Source organism: Moschus berezovskii, chromosome 10 (genome assembly GCF_049115385.1).
Source record: "Moschus berezovskii isolate FMDL1 chromosome 10, NW_MosBer_1.0, whole genome shotgun sequence".
NCBI lineage: Eukaryota > Metazoa > Chordata > Mammalia > Artiodactyla > Moschidae > Moschus > Moschus berezovskii.
This window is the reverse complement of record NC_142469.1, coordinates 74929328-74952374: the sequence shown is the minus strand read 5'-3', so window position 1 is coordinate 74952374 and position 23047 is coordinate 74929328. Positions and strand designations below refer to the sequence as shown.

Genomic DNA, 23047 nt, shown 5'->3' with positions numbered 1-23047 from the left:
ATAGGAATATAGTAGACAACCTTAAAATGAGAGGTAAAACAAAAGCAAGGAAGGGTATCCATATATCTGACATGAAATCAAATGTGAATGTGGCAGATACTCTATAAAATTAGTTTGAGCTAGTCCTGATAAAGCAGGATTAAGGATTATGAACCAGTTGATTATGATCAGTTGAGCTGGTGATCACAGAAATAAAAAATATAGTTTACTTTTCATTTCTAAGAGAAAGAGAGCATTTTCATTTGCATCTTAATTTAAGAATCAGAAGTGTAACCCCTAAGTGGAGGCCACTGATAGTATCATGGCCGCTGGGTGAGAGAAAGGACCAGAGTGGGATATAAGGATGTGAACAGGAGCTGGGGCAGGGAGGGAGACAGTGTCTCTGAATTAAGGGATGGGGAGGCAAACAATGCACAGTGGAGACTAGAGGAAAGAGATTCACACAAATGCGCCTAGACTTCCTCCTGTTGGCCCTCATCTAACACCGACCCCCGCCATCACCACCCCAGGACTGCTACTGGAGCGAGATGATAGGAATTGTTCCATTAATAAAGTATGTAGTCAAGACAGAACCGTTTTTACAGGGATAAAACTGGCCAATTAGCATACTACAGTTAAGTCAGTTATATTGCATTTATTTGCTGCGATAGGTAATTAACTTCTTTGACTTTTTCTGAGAAGTCAGTTGGAATTAAACTACTGGGTAGATTCCACCAGAGTTTAGTGACCTTCTTCCTTATGCCATATTAAATCCTACTATTTTAAATAATTATGGGAAAGGCCAGTTTCAATATGAAAATGTTCTTCTTTAATAAGAATTTGTTTTATTGCATTTCTTTCTATTTTCTCTATTTGCAGTAAGTAAAACCAGTCTAACAAGAGTGTATCACTTTGTAATATCCTCTTGGGAGATTAAAAAAGTGATTTGAAATTAGAATAATAAAATACTCGTTTACCAATTATTCAGTTCGGTTCAGTCGCTCAGTCGTGTCCGACTCTTTGCGACCCTATGAATCACAGCACGCCAGGCCTCCCTGTCCATCACCAACTCCCAGAGTTCACTCAGATTCACGTCCGAGTCGGTGATGCCATCCAGCCATCTCATCCTCTGTCATCCCCTTCTCCTCCCACCCCCAATCCCTCCCAGCATCAGAGTCTTTTCCAGTGAGTCAACTCTTCGCATTAGGTGGCCAAAGTATTGGAGTTTCAGCTTTAGCATCAGTCCTTCCAATGAACACCCAGGACTGATCTCCTTTAGAATGGACTGGTTGGATCTCCTTGAGGTCCAAAGTACTCTCAAGAGTCTTCTCCAACACCACAGTTCAAAAGCATCAATTCTTCGGTGCTCAGCTTTCTTTATAGTCCAACTCTCACATCCATACATGACCACGGGAAAAACCATAGCCTTGACCAGACAAGTTGGCAAAGTAATGTCTCTGCTTTTTAATATGCTATCTAGGTTGGTCATAACTTTCCTTCCAAGGAGTAAGTGTCTTTTAATTTCATGGCGGCAATCAGCATCCACAGTGATTTTGGAGCCCCCCAAAATAAAGTCTGACACTGTTTCCACTGTTTCTCCATTTCCCATGAAGTGATGGAACCAGATGCCATGATCTTAGTTTTCTGAATGTGAGCTTTAAGCCAACCTTTTCACTCTCCTCTTGCACTTTCATCAAAAGGCTTTTGAGTTCCTCTTCCCTTTCTGCCATAAGGGTGGTGTCATCTGCTTATCTGAGGTTATTGATATTTCTCCCGGCAGTCTTGATTCCAGCTTGTGCTTCTTCCAGCCCAGCGTTCCTCATGATGTACTCTGCATAGAAGTTAAATAAGCAGGGTGACAATATACAGCCTTGATGTACTCCTTTTCCTATTTGGAACCAGTCAGTTGTTCCATGTCCAGTTCTAACCATTGCTTCCTGACCTGCATCCAGGTTTCTCAAGAGGCAGGTCAGGTGGTCTGGTATTCCCATCTCTTTCAGAATTTTCCACAGTTTATCTCTACTCAAATTATATTTCTAAAAAATTATTGAAAGGGGGAAAACATAGCTGAAAAATTTCCTCCTTCAACTAATAAGGCTTTTCCTCTATCTGAATATAAACAATCATGAAACAATTAAGTATTTCTCTTCTATATGGGTTTTTATTATTAGGCCTTTTAATTCAATTTTGGTAGTAGGTAGGATATGATTTATAAAGAAAAATATAGTTGAAGTTATTAAAAAAACCCACCCTATTCATGTATCCTTTTTTCATAGATTATATTTATAAGCTAAATGTTTAAGAGGTAATTCTCAACTTTTTCAGAATTGCCAATGAATGCATTTTATCACATTTTAAAATATATGTAAGTAATAGGTACATTTATAAGTGTAAAGGTTAAATGTTGCTTTCTAAAATAGGGTGTAACAGTAAACTTAATATACTATCCTTCTATTTATGTTTTGGTTCCAAAAAAATAAAAGGAAAATTCATTCATTTTTTGCAGATATTTGCTGTGTAAAGGTTGACTGAGTTTGATTCATAATTATCAATGATAAAGATGAAATACTGTATAAAATTCAATCCCAATTTTATTAACCTTTAATCAAGATTTAGCCTGTTGCTTTCCAAGAACAAATTTTCAGGATTAAAGGAGCCTTAAAATAATTTAAGTGAAATGGAAATAGAAAAATATTTATCACATAGCTGTTTGTTCATTGCCAAAGTTTTCTATAGAGGATAAAACTTTTCATTCTACAAGCATGTTATAATCGGTAGCCTCTCAAGGTAAGCAGTTTCAAAACAAGCATCTCTTTGGTTTTGTTAAGGAGAACTTGAGTTTCCAAGTTCTCCAGCTTAGTATGATAATATTGTACAAATAGTACTGCTTCCTCATGTACTAAAATGAACCATGTTTTCTTTTGACTTTACAGTAGAAGATATGGCCAGTATACTATGAACCAGGAAGTCACCAAAGTTACAGAAAGACCTCCATTTGATCGATCAAGTTCCCAGGATTCTTTGGATGAACTATCTATGGAAGATTATTGGACTGAACTAGAAAATATCAAGAAATCTCATGAGAACAGACAAGATGATCAAGAGGTGGTGGTTGTCAAAGAGCCTGATGGTAATGATGAAATTAATAAAACTTTTTCTTAGTTTATTTTTGTATGTATTGATGGGAAATGAATACATAGGAAGAAAGAAATTAAAATGAGGAAAACCAGAAAAAAAAATGGTAGTTGCCTTTCAACTTAAAAAATGACTTAATTGTGGTAGATGGCTCCGAGGTTAAAGCGTCTGCCCGCAATGCGGGAGACCAGTTTTAGATCCCTGGGTCGGGAAGATCTCCTGGAGAAGGAAATGCAACCCACTCCACTATCCTTGCCTGGAGAATCCCATGGACAGAGGAGCCTGGTGGGCCACAGTCCATGGGGTCGCAAAGATTTGGACACGACTTCACTTTCACTTATAGATGCAGCTGCCAAATATAAATGATATAAGTAAATTCACTGAGTTTCGGATATGGTTAGACTCTTATTGGCTAAGCTGTATCATAGACTCTCAGGGCTGGACTTGATCTTTGAAATCATCTAACGTCTCTTTAAATTCCATCTGTGGTATCCTAGCCCCATGGTTGTTTGGCCTCAAGTGAGTATAGATGCTGATGATGTTGATGTTTTTCCATTGTTCAGTCAGCTTGAGCTGTTTTGATGGTCTTTATTTTATTGATTTACAATCTGTTCCACACTACCTTTGACTCACTTGTCAATCTGCTTTCTGGAAGAGCAGAGCAAATCTGCTCTGTTGTTTGCATGACAGATTTTCAAATGATTGAGGATAGTTATCTTGTTACTAGACAAATAACTTTTTTCTAGAAGGAAAAAGATTCACAGAAATCAATCCTTGGTGGTGGATTGCAGACCTATCCTAGTCTTGGTCATATTATCTTTCAAACTGTTGTCTTCTAGATTGGCAACAGTGCCACCGTTTAGCCAGCTAAGCTTAGGGTGGAGATTTCGACAGTGAAAGTGGAAGATGGTATTAGCATTTTTAGCCTCCCTATTTACTTCTCATATGTGGTTCATAATTACTGTCATTTCTATCTGCTTTTCCCACAGTCCCCATTATTGTACTTGATATTCTGGAATAAGCATGGAAAAATTTACTTCCCCCTCCCTCTTAAATTTCATGCTCTTTTTAAAAAAATCAACATTAAATTCAAGTAGACACTAGGTTTCTCATGTCTAACTCTGTATCTATTATATTAGCTTTCTTTCCATGCCTTGTGGTGTACAGGCTGATACAGATTCCAAAAAAGAGCCACTGTCAGTACCTTGGGACCCACAGCTAGCTGTGACCTGTTTTTCAAAAGAAGACTTCTTAATGATGCTAAATGACTTAGCATCAAGTTGTTTAGTGCTAAAGTCTGCATAGGTTTTTCTCCTTTGCTATAACATTGCTTGGGGAAAAAAAAAAAAAAAGCAACCATTAATACTTGAAAGAGGAAAGTTGGAGATTTTCCTTCATTTAACATTGATTTGTAAAAGAAAATGATATCCAGCTCATTCTTTTATTTGGGTTCTCTTTCATTTTACTCTCATTCTTTCTCACTTTACCAATCCAGTTGAGTTTATTTGTAATAATAGTATCTTTCAACCTTTCTGATCAATGTTTCAAGATGGCAGCAGCATACCAGTGGCCTGCTGAGTAAGGAGAAAACATTCTGTGGAAAGAAGCACTCAAGCTTGATACATAGCCGTGTGTCAGCTATGTCATAACTCTCCAAGGCTAAAATGGATTCATAAAATGTTGTTCATGATGTGATTATCAAGAATTGGGAGTGTTTCTACACACCTAGACTTTCTTTGACTTCAAATTGTTTGAATCTTACCTCTACTTTTTAATGGAACAAGCCACTCTATTGTAATCTTGTTTACTTCCCTTATGGCAGTATCAGCTTTTTCTGACCATTTATACTGAGTTCTACTTTAATATCTTTAATAATCATGGTGAGTTTTTATGTCAGTGAACAGTTTCTGTTGCCTGGCAGGCAGAATGCCCTGCACTGCCTTATGTTTCTTGAAGTCAAGGTTATTGATACTTTATTTCTGCCCTCATGGAGTCTAGATCGTAGAGAAGCTATAGACAAGCACACTGGTCAGTGCTCCGTTTTGTGCTGTGGGCTATAATGGAGCTCTGAGAAGTTCTTTCCATGTGACATGCTCTTATTTGGTTATGAGGCAACCAGGGCAGCTGTGCTTTAGTTTACAGATGAGAAAACAGAGTCAGCTTGAGGCTAAGTGACTTGACCCAAGTGACATGGCCATCAAGGTGCGGGAATGGAGTATGGACAGATCTTTTGTGTCCCAAGTCCTTGGTTTTTCGATGTCCTCTATAAATGTGGAGCTTGGAGTAAATCTATTCTAGTTGTCATTCAGTTTTTCTACAATCATCAATAAATTTTTTTTTGGCCATGCCTCACAGCAAGTGGGATCTTAGTTCCCTGACCAGGGACTGAACCCTTGCCCTCTGCAGTTGGATCCTAGACCATTGGGAAAGTCTTGAATTGTCAATAGATCTCACACAATATTTGCTTTACTGTTTACTCCCTTTCAGTGTTTTGAATTGATTCAGTTGTTTAATTAGTTTCCTATAATCTACTTTTTTTTTCCTGAAAATAGTTTGCTTTTTTAAAAAAAATTGTAAAGAAAAACAGGACTCTGGTATGCTGACTAGGGGGTTAAAAAATTAATTTGAAATTGATTAGTTCCTGATGTCCAGATGCATTTTACTTCGTTGCCACACTGTCAGCTACAGAGAGCAGAGAAAATAAGCCTTTCCATCAGTTAGGGTCAGACTCTGGGATAGTGCTGAATGTAAGCCAAGAAACAGGGCTTTAATGGCCATCCCCAGCATCGACTTCCTTCTGTAACTTGATGGAAGTAAGTTATCTTTTCATTGCTTGCTCATCTCTAGAAAGGGAACAGTATTATCTTCCCCTAGTTAATCTGCAGGGAAGTTATAGAGGTTAATCACATGTGAAGTCATTTAAAAATTTTAATTGAGTATATATGAAATGGATCTAAAATTTGATATCTTTATGGCTGGGGTTTATGGCAGTGCTCCAAGTTTCAGATAATGATTCTTAGCACTGTGGTTGGGTTATGGTACAAGAGTTTCAGTAAGAGTTTTTAAAACAGTTTTTAAAAATGTAGAAGTTCTCATATTTTGTGATTTAAATACCATTTTTTCTCTATTGTCTCAGAGGGAGAATTGGAAGAAGAGTGGCTTAAGGAGGCCGGTTTGTCCAATCTCTTTGGAGAGACTGCTGGAGATCCCCAGGAGAGCATGGTGTTTTTATCAACACTGACCCGGACACAGGCAGCAGCTGTTCAGAAACGAGTAGAGACTGTCTCCCAGACCTTGAGGAAAAAAAACAAACAGTACCAGGTTCCTGACGTCAGAGACATATTTGCTCAACAGACAGGGTCAAAAGAAAAGGAGGTAGGTTTTCTTTTTTAGTAACGTAGAGGAATAATGGTTTAGACTCAGTTGAACCCATTCAGTTAAATTCATATTAAAAACTTAATGGGCATGTATATGTAAGGCCACCATAGCTTAGCTGGTAAAGAATTCTCCTGCAATGCAGGAGACCCTGGTTCAATTCCTGGGTCAGGAAGGTCCTCTGGAGGAAGGATAGGATACCCACTCCAGTATTCTTGGGCTTCCCTGGTGACTCAGCTGGTAAAGAATCTGCCTTCAATGCTGGAGACCTGGGTTCGATCCCTGGGTTGGGAAGATCCCCTGGAGAAGGGAAAGGCTACTCACTCCAGTATTCTGGCCCGGAGAATTCCATGGACTATATAGTTGATGGAGGTCACACAGAGTTGGAAACGACTGAGTGGCTTTCACTTTTCATATGTAAGGCACTGAAGCTCCATGCTGGCCGTGATCAAGAGGGATTCAGTCCCTGTCCTTCTAGAAGTTACCTGCTGATGGGGCAGAAAGTGAAACAAGTTAAAATTCTCTGTGACGGTCCCTGCATTCAGTGTCCTTGGAGCTTTGGGAGTGCCCCAACCTCCTGGACAATGTGACTGCTAGTTGTTACTTAGAGAAGAGTCAGAGGTAGGAGGTTCTTTTTTCCGCATTTACTCTTGTAGGAAAATTTGCTTTTTTTTTAAGACTCACGTGGAGATGAATGGAAGTGGAATGCGAGGAAGCTAATTGCAGCTGAATTATAAAACAGGAACCTTGAACATGAAATAACTTCCCCTTTGCGTCTAGTGCCTAGCATGTGGAGGATTGTAATAGATATTTGCCACGATGATGAATTTATTAGTGGAAGCTGTTGGAGTCTGGTGGAAACTCTGGGGCTGATGGCTATCTAAGAAAGCATGGTACCAGTCGGAGACCTGAATAGCCTAGAACAGTGCTACTCAAGATAGCCATTTGGTTGGTTGTTTATGGAGTGTTCATGAGGACCTAAAGAGCTTGCCCAAAATGAAAATTAATATCTGCTCCAGCAAGAAACAGTCATGCTACAAAGAGAAAAAAAGGTCAACTGAACTTAATAGTGTTCTTAGGGTCAAAACTGGTTTACAGATTGAACTGTTCTCAGATGACAGTTAGCATAGCTCTGGTCTAGAAGACCCAGTTGGGTGGATGGAGTGAGAACAAACCAGAAGGGATCTTAACTGAGGATTGTAGTGATTATAATAGAAGTTGTTATAGCAGTAGCCACCACCACTGAACACTTACTGTGCTGACTACTTTCCATGCCTTATTTCATTGCATCCTTAGAGCTGTCCTGTGAGTCAGGTTTCATCATTTCTATTCTACCGCCGAGGCTCATAGACTTTAAGTAACTTGCTCAATGGTCCCATAGATAGTAAACCCAAATTTGTCACACTCTAAATATGTGCTTTTAACCACTATACATCCTACTACATTTGGGTTTACATATATAATTCTGATATTAAGTAATCCCAGTAAATACATGAAATTGTATTTACACTATAAATAAAGGGTAACAAAAGTCTTTTTTAAAAACTTGGGAATAAGAAGACCTAGTTAAGGTATCTTTCTGTCATATAGAGGTTTTTTGGCTTTTTGTTAACATTTCATTCTTCTAAGAAATCCTGCATAGTTGCAGATTGCTACTCTGTATGGTCAATTGTAGATCAAATCCAGTCCATTTTATGGGAGTTTTGGGGTCACAGGATTGCTCCAGATAGATCTGTTGCTGCTGTGAGGCAGTTACACACTTGCGTGCCACCCATTTGTTATTTGTAAGGACTAGACTGCTTTTTTACAGCAGTAAAAAAATGAATAATAAGGAAATCTAGTATTACTGGCATTTCCTTCCCAATTAAAGAGCCCTCCTTGAGGGAGTTAAGAGGAAGCCAAAAGCAGGAGGGGACAGAGAACTGAGCGTCAGCAAACCATATTCTGTGGGATTCCTGCCAGTCTTGAAGAGGATGTTACTTCTCAGTGCTAGAAGCAACATTTTTCAGCGAATCCTTGCTAATGTCTGAATCACATGGTTTGAATTCAAGGTAATTGGTGGATTGTATCAGCTGATGGAGTCAATAAGCGAGAAACAGCACAAGTGAATTAAAATAATGTTAACATACGCTTTCTGCCTTTAATTGAAATATGACCACCCGTTAGAAACATGTCCTCCAACCCTCAAGTAAACAGGGGCCAGCCGTCTTTACTTGCATTCCTTGTATTCTCAAGTAAATGCACTGTGTCCTCCATATCCCTGGCTTCTTCACCTGTGGACAGGGAGGGCTGACTGTGCTCTGCCGTTCTTTAGAAGGTACCGGAGCATCCTCCAGTGTTGGTATTCATGGGGGTGGGGTTGTCCTTTAACCAGTCTCCCACAGATACTGAGTGATGACTGTCCATATTCAGCTCTTCCATGTTAAATGCTTCCTCACGAAGCCCTTCCTGACACTAGGAAATAAAATACAGAAATGAATACCATCTGCACTGTCATCTTCAATTGCTTAGGAAAACAATTTCAACCACATGCTCCAAAATATGTGTTCAGATGTAAGATTAGAGTTACTCACTGTGTTCACTGTGCCATGGAGGGCCAGCCTTCTGCAGGCTCGTGGGTGGAGGGAGGAAGGTGGTATTGCTCTGCCTGAAGGGGATTGAAGTAGTATCTCTTTGTGATTGGTACTCACTGTGCACTATCCTGCATAATCTAAGAGCACCTCTATGAGCGTGCCCTGGTGCTTTTCCTGCTCTTCTTAGACTGCAGGTGGAGAGGGGAGTCCTTCTCTGCTAACACTTGGCCACGATGTGTGGGGAGGGGACTACAGAGACTCCCTTCTTTTGTATTGAAATGAAAATCCACTAGAATGAGTATTTTAAAAACAATTCATTCAGATAGACCTCTGTGTATGATTGACCTAGGCTCCTCTTCCTGATTCCTCCTGGAGCCTTACTTGGAAAGGAGGGAGTACTGCCTGGACACACTTACTGGTGAGAGGAGCCAGCTGCATTTTACTGTGTCCATAAACCCTTGGAGGGCTTCATTTCTCTGGGTGTCACTGTCCCAACCCCTTGAAAGAGGAGTGCCTTTGACTAAGCCCTTATTACCTGCTTGGCAAATTAGTTTTAATTTCTCTCACATTTATTACTAGCTTTTTAAAAAAGAAGTGAAGCATTCTATTTTTTACCTATATGTCAGTTTATAATTTTATTTTATAACCATGTCATTGAGAGAGAATTCACATACCATCCAGTTCACCCATTTAAAGTTTACAATACAGAGGTTTTTAGTGTCATCATATATATGCAACCATCACCACAGTCATTTTAGCACATTTTCATCATCTCCAAAAGAAACCCCATACCCATAGCAGTCATTCCATGTTTTCCCCTCCTTACCCCTAGGCAACCACTAATCTGTCTCTGTGACTTACCTGTTCTGAAGATTTCGTAGAAGTGGAATCACACAGTACGTGGTCCTTGTGACTTTCACTTCATATCATGTCTACAAGGTTCATCCATGTTGTCCCGTGTGTGTGTGCTTTCTTTACTTTGTTTCTTTTTATTGTCAAATAACATTCCATTGTGTGGATAGCTCACATTTATCTACGCATTTGTTAATGGATATTAACTTTTTGAGATGTTGTCTTAATGGTGTTCCTAATGGTAGGGACACTTGATATTGCCTGTATTTCCACAGAGCTTAGTAGTATGTCTTGTATGTTGTGGGTGATCACGTATTTGTTGGCTGGTTGCTTGTTAATTATAACCATAGACCTTTTATTTCTGTGGCATAAGTCTGAATACATTTCTTGTGCTCTACAGGTTAGTAATAGAGTTATTTACAATACCATTTCTCTGGTTGTGAGTGGGAAATGACTAAATGGCCCATTTTCTATCTTTAGCCTCCAGATGGCACAGAATCACAATCAGTCGGAACAGATGAAAACAAATACCAAGGAAAAGATGGTAAGTTGGACCCGTTCTTTTGTATTTTCTCATTTATTAGTATAACAAATAGATAAGACCATTTAAAACATTCGTCTTCAATTCTAGTAAGCAAATTCAATTAAAATACTCATATCAAGTACCCAAGTAGATAATTACATAAGTCTGAGCATATAGTTGGCTTTTGAGTTTTTAAAAATACTTGTCTATATATTGCTATACATAATCAGTTTTCTTGAATGATTACCATGTGCCAGGTGCAATGCAGAGACATTTACCTAATTTAATATACTCAAGAACGCTCTGTAGTAAATATTATTCTTAACCCATTCAACAGATGAGAGAAGTAAGGTTTTGAGATATAAAGTCACTTCCCCAAGGCCATACAGCTAGTAAGGGGAGCCAGTGAATTTGGAACTTCGTTTTCAAATCCTTAAGTTCTTAGCTCATAAATTAGATTGCTTTTAAGAAAGCTTAAAAAGACATTTTAAATTAAGATCTGTGGTTGGGGGGTGCGGAAGTTGATTATACTTCTCCATTTGATTCCTTTTTCTGTATCTGTTATTTCAGAAATGGATTAGAAATTCAAGGCACGGATGAAAATAAATAGTAAGGATTTATTAGTACTTACCAAGAAAGAATTTAAAGCTATTTCACGGATTTACAAAAAGGAAAAATGTTCTAAATTAAGGTCATAAGTTAATCCTTAATGTGTTGCTACTTAAATAATATTACAAAGATCGTCAGTGGCTGCCTGAGCCCGATTGGGACTTTGCTTTTGTTTATGTTCTTAATACCCAGCACCTGGGGTGTTCATGGCATTATTAGTGTCATGTTTGTATTGTAAGTAGTGAAGGAAGAGTGTCAGGTAGATTGCAGAGGCCTGGGAAGTGTTCCCAACCTTTCTATAAAAATCAGAGGTTTGTCCAAAATTACTGTTGCTGTTCATTTGCTAAGTCATGTCCAACTCTTTGTGACCCCATGGACTGCAGCACCCCAGGCTCCTCTGTCCTTCATTATCTCCCAGAGTTAGCTCAAATTTTTGCCCATTAAGTCAGTGATGCTATCTAATCATCTTGTCCTCTGTTGCCTTCTTCTCCTCCTACCTTCAATCTTTCCCAGCATCAGGTTCTTTTCCAACAAGTTGACTCTTTACATCAGGTGGCCAAAGTACTGGAGCTTCAGCATCAATCCTTCCAAAGAATATTCATGTTTGATTTTCTTTAAGATTGACTGGTTTGATCTCCTTGCAGTCCAAGGGACTCTCAAGAGTCTTTTCCAGCACCACAGTTCGAAAGCATCAGTTCTTCGGCATGCAGCCTTCTTTATGATCCAACTCTCACATGTGTACATGACTACCGGAAAAACCATAGCTTTGACTCGATGGACCTTTGTTGGCAAAGTGATGTCTCTACTTTTTAATACACTGTCTAGCTTTGTCATAGCTCTCCTTCCAAAGAGCAAGTGTCTTTTAATTTCATGGCTACAAAGTCACCATTTGCAGTGACTTTGGAGGCCAAGAAAAGAAAATTTGTCACTTTGGGACATTTTGGAGTCTTGGAGAATCTAATACCTTTATCTTTACTTCCATGCTTTTATCTCAGAACTTCTCTCCTGTACCCCTGCCTTCAATAGACACACAATGTGTGTGTGTGTGTGTGTGTATGTGCATATGTATATATGTGTGTGCATGTGTGTGTATAGACACATGAGTCTGTATATTTATATTTGTATTCATAAAAGCACCTGCTTTTTACTATTCTGTGGAAATTTCTTCAGTTACATAAGTATATCAGATTAAAATGACTGGGTGTTTCCCCAGGCCTGTGTGCCTGCTGACACTGGAATGGCAGGCAGATTGGAATAGCCCTTGCTGGCTGGGTAGAAAACTGGGTTGTCAAGAGAGACAGATGAACCTTTTGTGCCAGTATCTTTTGTGCCAGTAACCTTTTGGGCTTTGGAGAAGAGCGACTGGCAATTGCTAAATGAATACTGAGGAAAACATTGTCCTTTCTTGATATTTTCCTCCTTTGCTAGAGATGATGATATAGCCTATATAAACAGAAGTTCTGGAAGACAAGCTCATTGTAGCAGCTTTTTCCAGCCTAGCTTGCAGCAGCCAAGTGGAATGTGGCAAGCTTGCTGCCTGATTTACATCTGCTTTTGCTGGAATACTATGAAGTGGGCAGAGAGCCTCCAGTGAGAATAATAAGATAATGTGTCTGATGCCATCCAAGTCACTGAGGATTTACTACTGCACCTGTTCTGGGCAATACCATGCTTTTGCTAGCCAGTGAATTCCCAAGTGTTATGCAAACGTTGAAAGGTTCTGAATGAAATGCATGGAAAATATTGTCTGGAGTTCAAAAGTGGGGCTCTTTCCACTTGAAATACGAAAGCCTGAGGTACATAGTCTATTTTAAATATTTTCTCTATACTTGAGCTTTTATGCATGTTCTATGAAAGTAACTTATTCTAAATGATAATTATAACATTTTAATGTTGCCAGGGTTGTTGCATTTCAAATTCATTAATCTACTGTTAGGTATCAATCTTCTCACCAAATTGTACAGCATTATGTATTTGAAAGACCAATGTTTAATACATACATTTAAAAGTGTTAATAATGCCCAAATAATTTTTAAAACTTTCGTGTAATATATATTTTCTTTTTTTGAGTTCCATGGAGGAAGCGAAATTATTTTTTTAAATAAAGACATGAATTATTTTGGACAATTGAAAAACTTTGAGTTTTTTTAAAATATTTGTAGCTTGCTGCTATTGTCCACTTTAAAAACCAAAGGAGAAAATAGATTAAAACTGTATTATTTACACTTCAGGGCTTGAAGAGCCAAAAGGTTTATCTCAGCATTCTCTATTAATGTTTCTTCTTGAGAAAGTGAAAGTGAAGTCGCTCAGTCATGTCCGACTCTTTGCAACCCCGTGGACTGTAGCCCTCCGGGCTCCTCCATCCATGGGATTCTCCAGGCAAGAATACTGGAGTGGGTTGCCATCCCCTTCTCCAGGGGAACTTCCTGACCCAGGGATCGAACCCAGGTCTCCCACATTGCAGGAAGATGCTTTACCCTCTGAGCCACCAGGGAGAGTAAATGATTAATTCATAAATACTTTTATTAGCAAATTAACCATCCATTTCTTATATCATCCTGAAACTCTTTTTCCTGATATCTGCCTTAACTGGAGTTATCATTTAATCCTTAATCCTTCTCTATATTGTGCTTTTTGTTTTTGTTAATATTTGGAGGAAATTCATATGTTTTAAATGTATTCTAACTTAATTATAATTTTTCTTCTCAGTTTTGAATTCAGCACAGAACAATTATTTGTGTATGGTGGGGGAAGTAGTGTTTATTGTAGCTCTGATGTGGGGCGGTTAAGAACAGGGAGTCCATTTAACATGCTTGTTCATAAACACTCAGATTTTGGAAAGGTAGCTTCTAATTTAAGAAAATGGCTAATCAGTTTTTTCCTGTCAGAATGGTTTCCTAGGAAACCAACATACATATTCACAGTAAAACATAAAATAGTGTAAACCAGTGGGAAAATAAAACTCAAATTGTGCTTTGATATTTAAGTTAATACTTTAAAAATTAAACAGAGAGAGGTCTAGTTATCCTTAGTTTTAAACAAAATTGACACAGGCTGTTGAAAAAGCATAATGTAGCATAGTTAGGAACACATAAATACAATCAGGGCTCCAAATTTACTCTTATTTTTGGACTTGACATAGGTCAGTTCTTTCTTACTTTCTTAACTGTGAGATGTGACTAGGGCCAGCTATATAATTTGCGAGGCTTAGTGCAAACTGAAAATGTAGAGCTTCTCATTCAAATTTCAAGAAGGCAACAGCAGAGCATTAAACCCAGTGTGGGGTCCGTACCAAGCACTTCGAAAGTCCTACACCCATGAAGCCCACCCTGCTTACTGAGTGGGAGTGAAAAAGGCTAGATTTAGATTTATTCTTATTTTCTTTTGAGTAAAGTAATTTTTGTGTTTGTTTTTTATTTAAATGACTATAAATATAGAAAATAAATAGAAGGTACTACAAATATGTTTTCTGAAGGCATCAGACTTTTAATAGTAAATGTGTATATATAACATATTTATTAAATTTAAAAATTAACTTACCTTTCATCACCTTGTTGTGTTAGTATATAAGCATTTGAATGTAGCGCATAATCTTATGATGTAATCTAGAGCTGCTCACCATGAATTAAAGGTCACAATGAGAAAATGACAGTAATCCTGTCATTGATGCCAGGTGTTTTTCTAGTGTGAGTTGTGTTAAAACCAAAAACTTATCAAATAGACAAATTTAGAAGTGTTTTCTTCCAAGCTTAAACCTCATGTTTTTAGCAAAGTTTTCAAGTGTTAATTCCCGCCTCCCCCCCCGCCCCCAGAGGATTAACAGCAAATAAAGCAAGGAAAAAAAAAGTTAAATTTATTATAAACTGTTGATGTAAATACCTGGAACTCATTTGACTAGATTTATAGTTGTAAGAACTGTTATAATCCCTGTAATAATCTGATTCCTGAACCAGGTACCTCCAAAACTAACTCCCATGGTGAACATTCTTGGTGCTGGAATTTTTGCTATGATTGGTAGATAGCATTCCAGAAAGGACATGCAGGGCATGAAAGAAATCTTATTCAGGAATCTGTTCCATTATGAGGAAATTAAATGGTATATCATAGTTTTAAAAGCCTTTGTTCAGTCATGTCCAACTCTGTGTGACCCTGTGGACTCTACCCTGCCAGGCTCCTCTGTCCATGGGATTCTCCAGGCAAGAATACTGGAGTGGGTTGCCATCTCCTTCTCCAGGGGATCTTCCCAACTCAGGACTTGAACCTAGGTCTCCTGTATTGTCAGGTGGGTTCTTTACCGTCTGAGCCACCAGGGTTTTAGGAGAGTAAAACTAACATCCTCCTCTTCTCATTTCTGAGAAAAACAATGATTAAGTTTACTAAATTTTAACCTCCCAGTATAATATAAAACAACAATTAAGTTTAGTAAGTTGTTATGACAATATGCAACCTTGACGTACTCATTTTCCTATTTGGAAAATGAGTCTGTTGTTCCATGTCCAGTTCTAACTGTTGTTCCATGTCCAGTTCTAACTGTTGCTTCCTGACCTGCATACAGGTTTCTCAAGAGGCCGGTCAGACTGGTTCCAAATAGGAAAAGGAGTATGTCAAGGTTGTATATTGTCACCCTGCTTATTTAACTTCTATGCAGAGTACATCATGAGGAACGCTGGGCTGGAAGAAGCACAAGCTGGAACCAAGATTTCTGGGAGAAATATCAATAACCTCAGATATGCAGATGACACCACCCTTATGGCAGAAAGTGAAGAGGAACTCAAAAGCCTCTTGATGAAAGTGAAAGAGGAGAGTGAAAAGGTTGGCTTGAATCTCAACATTCAGAAAACAAAGATCATGGCATCTGGTCCCATCACTTCATGGGAAATAGATGGGAAAACAGTGGAAACAGTGTCAGACTTTATTTTTTTGGGCTTCAAAATCACTGCAGATGGTGATTGCAGCCAGGAAATTAAAAGACGCTTACTCCTTGGAAGGAAAGTTATGACCAACCTAGATAGCATATTAAAAAGCAGAGACATTACTTTGCCAACTAAGGTCCGTCTAGTCAAGGCTATGGTTTTTCCTGTGGTCATGTATGGATGTGAAAGTTGGACTGTGAAGAAAGCTGAGCACCGAAGAATTGATGCTTTTGAACTGTGGTGCTGGAGAAGACTCTTGAGAGTCCCTTGGACTGCAAGGAGATCCAACTAGTCCATTCTAAAGGAGATCAATCCTGGGTGTTCATTGGAAGGACTGATGCTAAAGCTGAAACTGCAATACTTTGGCCACCTCATGCGACGAGTTGACTCACTGGAAAAGACTGATGCTGGGAAAGGTTGGGGGCGGGAGGAGACGGGGACGACAGAGAATGAGATGGCTGGATGGCATCACCGACTCTATGGAGGCGAGTTTGAATGAACTCCGGGAGTTGGTGATGGACAGGGAGGCCTGGCGTGCTGTGATTCATGGAGTCACAAAGAGTCGGACACGACTGAGCGACTGAACTGAACTGAACTGAACTTGTTATGAGATTTTCATTCAGAGCTTGAGATCATCCAGGAATGTTTTAGAATTGGATTCAATCTAAGAACTGTGACCTCAGAGAAAGATTCCACAATTCAGCTCTGGCTTTCTGGTTACCTCTTTTTCTCCTCCATCCCCCATGTGCCATTGTTAGTATTCCTCGAGTATATGTTTTACTATGAAAAGAAGGGTTAATTATTGCTTACAGTAAGCAGTACTTTTCCTAAAGGTTTATATAGTTGCTGTGTTAGAAGTTTTTTTTTTTTTAAAGAAGTAACCAAAGCACAGGAATAAGTATTTTATTTTGTTCCCAGACCAGGCATCTCACCTAGGTGTTGGTGGAAAGGAGCTGACCCCACTGGTGCCTGAGGAGGCACCAGCCTCTGAAACAGACATCAACCTGGAGGTATCATTTGCTGAGCAAGCTGTCAGTCAGAAAGAGAGCTCCAGAGAGAAGATCCAGAGGAGTAAATGTGACGATGCTGTGTTACTGGTAGGTAGTATACTATTCAGATGTCACTATCAGATTACATTTTTCATCAGCTGTTTATTTTGAAAAATTTAAGTCCCTAGAAAAGTTGAAAGAATAGTATAGAATACACCCCTAGAGCCTACCTGTAGATACCATTCACCAGTTATTATAACATTGTACAGCTTTTACTCTTTCTTGGGCTTCCTGGGTAGCTCAAACGGTAAAGAATCTGCCCGCAGTGCGGGAGATCTGGGTTCTATCCCTGGGTCAGGAAGATCCTCTGGAGAAGGGGATGGTAACCCACTCCAGTATTCTTGCCTGGAGAATTCCATGGACAGAGGAGCCTGGCGGGCTCCGGTCCATGGGGTTGCATAGAGTCACACACAACTCCCACTTTCACTTTTCACTGTTCTCTTTCTGTATGTGTCTATGTACAGGTTGTGCCATATACACTCACTTTTTTTTAAGCCTAACAAGGCCATGCTAAACAAAACAGTTGTAATGCTTAAGAACTAGAACTTTAAAACAATTATATTTTAATATATGACCATATTAAAAATTTCCCAGTTGTCACAATGTTGTCCTAATGGCTTCTCCCTCACTCTACCTGGAATTCAAACAAGGGTTATGTGTTGCGTTTGATGTCATATCTTTTTGGTTTCTTAAATTTAGATTAGATCCTCTGATTTTTCTGTATTTAAAGAGTCAATTAAATTTCTGATTTTGTCTGTTTTTGATGACTGAATTCAAGTTTAACAGTTTTGGCAAACCTAGATGCCTAGATTGTTTATGCCTCCCATCGCATCATCAGAAGAGGTGTGTGATGTCAGACAGCCCTCTTATTGGGAATGGAATATCACCTTCTGTCCTCATTGTAAAACTACTTTTTCCTATTGGTAACTAATGCTAATTTGTGATCCTTGAAACCGAACGAATAGCCGATCTGCCAGTAATAACCTATCATCCAGTGGCTTTACCATGCATTTGTAATCCTTACCTGGAAAAATAGACTAGTGTTAGAGAAATGGTGATTTTTCTCATTTTATTATTCCTTCTATAGTGACTGGCTGGCAGTCTTCTGTGATAGTTGCTTTTCCTCCCCTTTCTCTTTTTATTTTTGAATGACACTGCAGAAGGTTCCATTTTTCATTCAATGTTTTATAAATCATTACTGTTTTTCTTTGACGTTTAAATTTACCTAAGTTTGACAAAAGGCAGCCCTTCAAGCTGGTTCCTATGCCATTTTAACATGTACTCCTCATGTTTTACTCCTTTGTTTTTTGGTACAAGATGTTCTAGGCTCACCTTGTACTTTTCTCCCCCTCAGATTAGGAAGAACCTGTTTCTTCAAGGAACCCCTGTTTTTTCAGAAGCATATTGTATTTAGAAACCAACCTCTGTGTACTGAATGTGTTCATTGATACTGAATGTCTTATATTTTTTTAAAAACACTTACTTATTTTGTAAGATTTCACATACGTAAAAGCTAGTAGGCATAGTATAATGAACCCCCCACCAAACCCCAACATTCACTAACCCATGACTAGTTCTGTCCTATGCATACCCCCAAGCAGTTCCCTACAAGATAAAAGTTTATTTTTTAATTCATATTGCTATTATTGTACCTATTTAAAATGCTAACAATTTTTAATTTCAAATATCTAAATATTAAATTTCATATTGTATTGCAAATTTTATAATTTTTTTTTAAAGCTTGTTTGAATCAGAATCCAAATAAGGTTCATGCATTGCAGTTGGTTGAGTTGGTTGAAAGTGCCTTTCAAGAAGTTTTTAATCCCTCCCTTCCTTCCTCCTCCTGTCAGTGTATTTTCGTCTCTACCTCCCTCTTTCTCCTTATTAAGATCTTTCCCCTATTCTTTTTTGCTTCTTTCCTCCCATTCTCCTTCTCTCAGAATTTGTTTGTTGAAGAAACCTGCTTATTAAGTTTCTAATTCTGTTCCCATGTCCTTCTCTTTTTTGTAGATTGGTTGACTCTAGATTTATTAGATTCATGCTTTTTTTTTTTTTTTTTTGGTCAAGATTACTTCTTGTGATCATGTAGCAAAAGATACAAAATATCTTTCTTGTTTGTGAAATTAGCAGCAGCTGCTGATCAGTACTTATATCCATTTCAGTTCAGTCGCTCAGTCGTGTCCGACTCTCCACGACCCCATGAATCACAGCACACCAGTCCTCCCTGTCCATCACCAACTCCCAGAGTTCACTCAAACTCATGTCCACAGAGTCGGTGATGCCATCCAGCCATCTCATTTTCTGTCATCCCCTTCTCCTCCCGCCCCCAACCTTTCCCAGCATCAGAGTCTTTTCCAGTGAGTCAACTCGTCGCATGAGGTGGCCAAAGTATTGGAGTTTCAGCTTTAGCATCAGTCCTTCCAATGAACACCCAGGATTGATCTCCTTTAGAATGGACTGGTTGAATCTCCTTGCAGTCCAAGGGACTCTCAAGAGTCTTCTCCAACACCACAGTTCAAAGCATCAATTCTTCGGCGATCAGCTTTCTTCACAGTCCAACTCTCACATCCATACATGACCACGGGAAAAACCATAGCCTTGACTAGACGGACCTTTGTTTGCAAATTAATGTCTCTGCTTTTTAATAGACTGTCTAGGTTGGTCATAACTTTCCTTCCAAGGAGTAAGCATCTTTTAATTTCCTGGCTGTAATCAGCATCTGCAGTGATTTTGGAGCCCCCAAAAATAAAGTCTGACACTGTTTCCACTGTTTTTCCCTCTATTTCCCATGAAGTGATGGGACCAGATGCCATGATCTTTGTTTCCTGAATGTTGAGATTCAAGCCAACCTTTTCACTCTCCTCTTTCTCTTTCATCAAGAGGCTTTTGAGTTCCTCTTCACTTTCTGCCATAAGGGTAGTGTCATCTGCATATCTGAGGTTATTGATATTTCTCCCAGCTATCTTGATTCCAGCTTGTGCTCCTTCCAGCCCAGTGTTCCTCATGATGTACTCTGCATATAAGTTAAATAAGCAAGGTGACAATATACAGCCTTGACGTACTCTTTTTCCTATTTGGAACCAGTCTGTTGTTCCATGTCCAGTTCTGACTGTTGCTTCCTGACCTGCATCCAGGTTTCTCAAGAGGCAGGTCAGGTGGTCTGGTATTCCCATCTCTTTCAGAATGTTCCACAGTTTATTGTGATCCACACCGTCAAAGGCTTTGGCGTAGTCAATGAATCCATTTACTAATGGTTATAAAATCGTGTTCTAATTTCTTTTTTCATTTATTAATTTGAATATCTCTCTTAAGAAAACCTTAACTTTCTCAAGGGTTGCTTCTTACTTTCATTTACCAGTTTTCTTTTTTACTTCTTTTCTTAGATTCCCTAGTACCTTTCAACCAACTAGTGTTGTTTTAATTTTCTTGTAAAAATAGTATCTTAACTCATGTATGACATGACCCTAGAGATAGTTTCTCATGTGTTTTAGCATATTTTTGCTCCAGACATGTTGTTGTTCTTGTTGTTCAGTCGCAAAATTGTGTCCAGCTCTTCGTGACCTCATGGACTGTAGCACACCAGCCTCCTCTGTCCCCCACTGTTAGCTGAAATTCAGGTGCACTGAGTCGGTGATACCATCTAACCATCTCCTCCTCTGCCGCCTCTTCTTCTTTCGTCTTCAATCTTTACTGGCATGTCAGGGTCTGTTCCAGTGAGTCAGCTCTTCACATCAGGTGGTCAAAGTATTGAAGCTTCAGCATCAGTCCTTCCAATGAATATTCAGGTTTAATTTCTTTTAAGACTGACTGGTTTGAACTCCAAGGGACTCAGGAATCTTCTCTAGCACCACAGTTTGAAATCACCAACTCTTCAGTGCTCAGCCTTCTTTATAGTCTAGCTCTCACATCTGTACATGACTACTGGAAAAACCATAGCTTTGACTATATGGATCTTTGTTGGCAAAGTGTTATCTCTGCTCTTTAATATGCTGTGTAGGGCTTATGCTACCTTCCTTCCAAGGAGCAAGTGCCTTTTAATTTCATGGCTGCAGTCACTATCCGCAGTGATTTTGGAGCCAAGGAAAGAAAATTTGTTATTGCTTCCACTTTTTCCCCATCTGTTTTGCCATGAAGTGGTGGGACTGGATGCCATGATCTTAGTTTTGTTTTGTTTTTAATGTGCTTGTCTGAGGAGGTTTAACAAATAGCTGAGGAAAGAAGACAAGCAAAAGGCACAGGATAGAGGGAAAGATCTACCCAACTGAATGCCGAGTTCCAGAGAATAGCAAGGAGAAATAAGAAGGCCTTCTTAAATGGACAGTGCAAAGAAATAGAGGAAAACAGTGGAATGCATAAGACTAGAGATCTCTTCAAGAAAACTGGAGATATAAAGGGAACATTTCATGCAAGGATGGGCATGATAAAGAACAGAAATGATAAGAAGAAGAGAAGAATACACAGAGGAACTATATACGAAAGGTCTTAATGCCCTTGACAACCATGATGATGCCATCACTTACCTAGAGCCAGACATCCCAGAGTTGAAGTCAGGTGGGCCTTAGGAAGCATTACTGTGGACAAAATGAGTGGAGGTGACAGAATTCCAGCTGAGCTATTTAAAATTTTTAAAGATGATGCTGTTAAAGCGCTGTACTCAATATGTTAACAAATGTGTCACAAGTGGACACAGTGCTGGAAAAAGGCAGTTTTCATTCCAGTCCCAAAGAAGGGCAATGCCAAAGAATGTTCCGTCCTACAATTGCACTCATTTCACATGCTAGCAAAGTAATGCTCAAATTCCTTCTAACTTGGCTTCAGCAGCATGTTAACTGAGAACTCCCAGATATACAAGCTGGGTTTTGAACAGGCAGAGGAATCAGAGATCAAATTGCCAACATTTATTCGATCCTAGAAAAAGCAAGAAAATTGTAGAAAAGCATCTACTTCTGTTTCATTGACTAAGAGATGGGAATACCAGAACACCTTACCTGTCTCCTGAAAAACCTGTATGCGGGTCAAGAAGCAACAATTAGAATTGAACAAGGAACAACTGACTGGTTCCAAATTGGGAAAAGAGGATAACAAGGTGGTATATTGTCATCCTGCTTATTTAGCATGTATACAGAGTTCAACATGCGAAATGCCAGGTTGGATGAATCAAAAGGTAGCATCAAGTTTGCTGGGAGGAAGATCAGCAACCTCAGATATGCAGGTAACACCACTCTAATGGCAGAAAGTGAAGAGGGACTAATGAGCCTCTTAATGGGGGTGAAGGAGGAGAGAGAAAAAGCTGGCTTGTAACTCAGCATTCAAAAAACTAAGATCATGGCATCTAGTCCCATCACTTCATAGATCCAAACCTAGAATTATCTATTTCCTCAAGAAACACTGATTCTACTTAGTAGAAATATACTATTGTTACTGTGTTCAGGACACTGGGAACATCCCTTCTCTGAGTTGGTTATTGCTTAAAGCCTTTACAGAAGACAGAAGTACATCTGTATCCTCTTTTTTCCATGCTGAGAATAGTGGTTCTGAGGATACAGCAGATAATATAATTAGAATATCGCATAATTACTGTGTGTTTTGTCCTTTATTACTGCACAGCATTCTCAGACTAGAAATACTAACACTGCTATCAACAATGTGATAACCAAAAAATAGTTTAAACTTGTTTTCTGTTTCTCAGTTGGTTGTATCCTTAGGGTTTTATCCCAAAAGGACTGTAATAATCAAATTAGTCTGCTTCAGGTTGTTTAGGATAGTTATTCTCCATATGGTTATGCCACTCATTGCATACCCGGATGGTTAATTTCATTTTATATTGCATGTTTAGGGATTGCTTTGTTGAAACTTAATTGTGTTTGGTAAACGTTTGAATTATCTAAGTGGTCCAAAGGTCATAATTAAAAACAAGGTGTATTAGAAGTCTCACTTCCATTCTTGAACTATCACCCTCTTCTCTCTCTCCCCTTTACAGGTTAATTTACCTTACAGGTCAGTTTCTTTTTATTTTAATTTTATGGTTTATCCTTCCAT

The 23047-nt window shown here is 38.9% G+C and overlaps 1 protein-coding gene across 4 annotated transcripts in view; it reads left to right on the top strand.

The window, feature by feature from the left end:
- The window catches only part of ARHGAP18 (Rho GTPase activating protein 18), a 143719-nt gene that overhangs the window by 72923 nt on the left and 47749 nt on the right, over nt 1–23047 (top strand). For all 4 annotated transcript variants that reach the window (XM_088840743.1, XM_088840741.1, XM_088840740.1 and 1 more), the window contains exons 2-5: nt 2913–3109; nt 6251–6489; nt 10395–10458; nt 16878–17056. In XM_088840743.1, coding sequence (XP_088696869.1) covers nt 2913–3109; nt 6251–6489; nt 10395–10458; nt 16878–17056 — 679 coding nt within the window. The remainder of the gene's footprint in view (nt 1–2912; nt 3110–6250; nt 6490–10394; nt 10459–16877; nt 17057–23047) is intronic.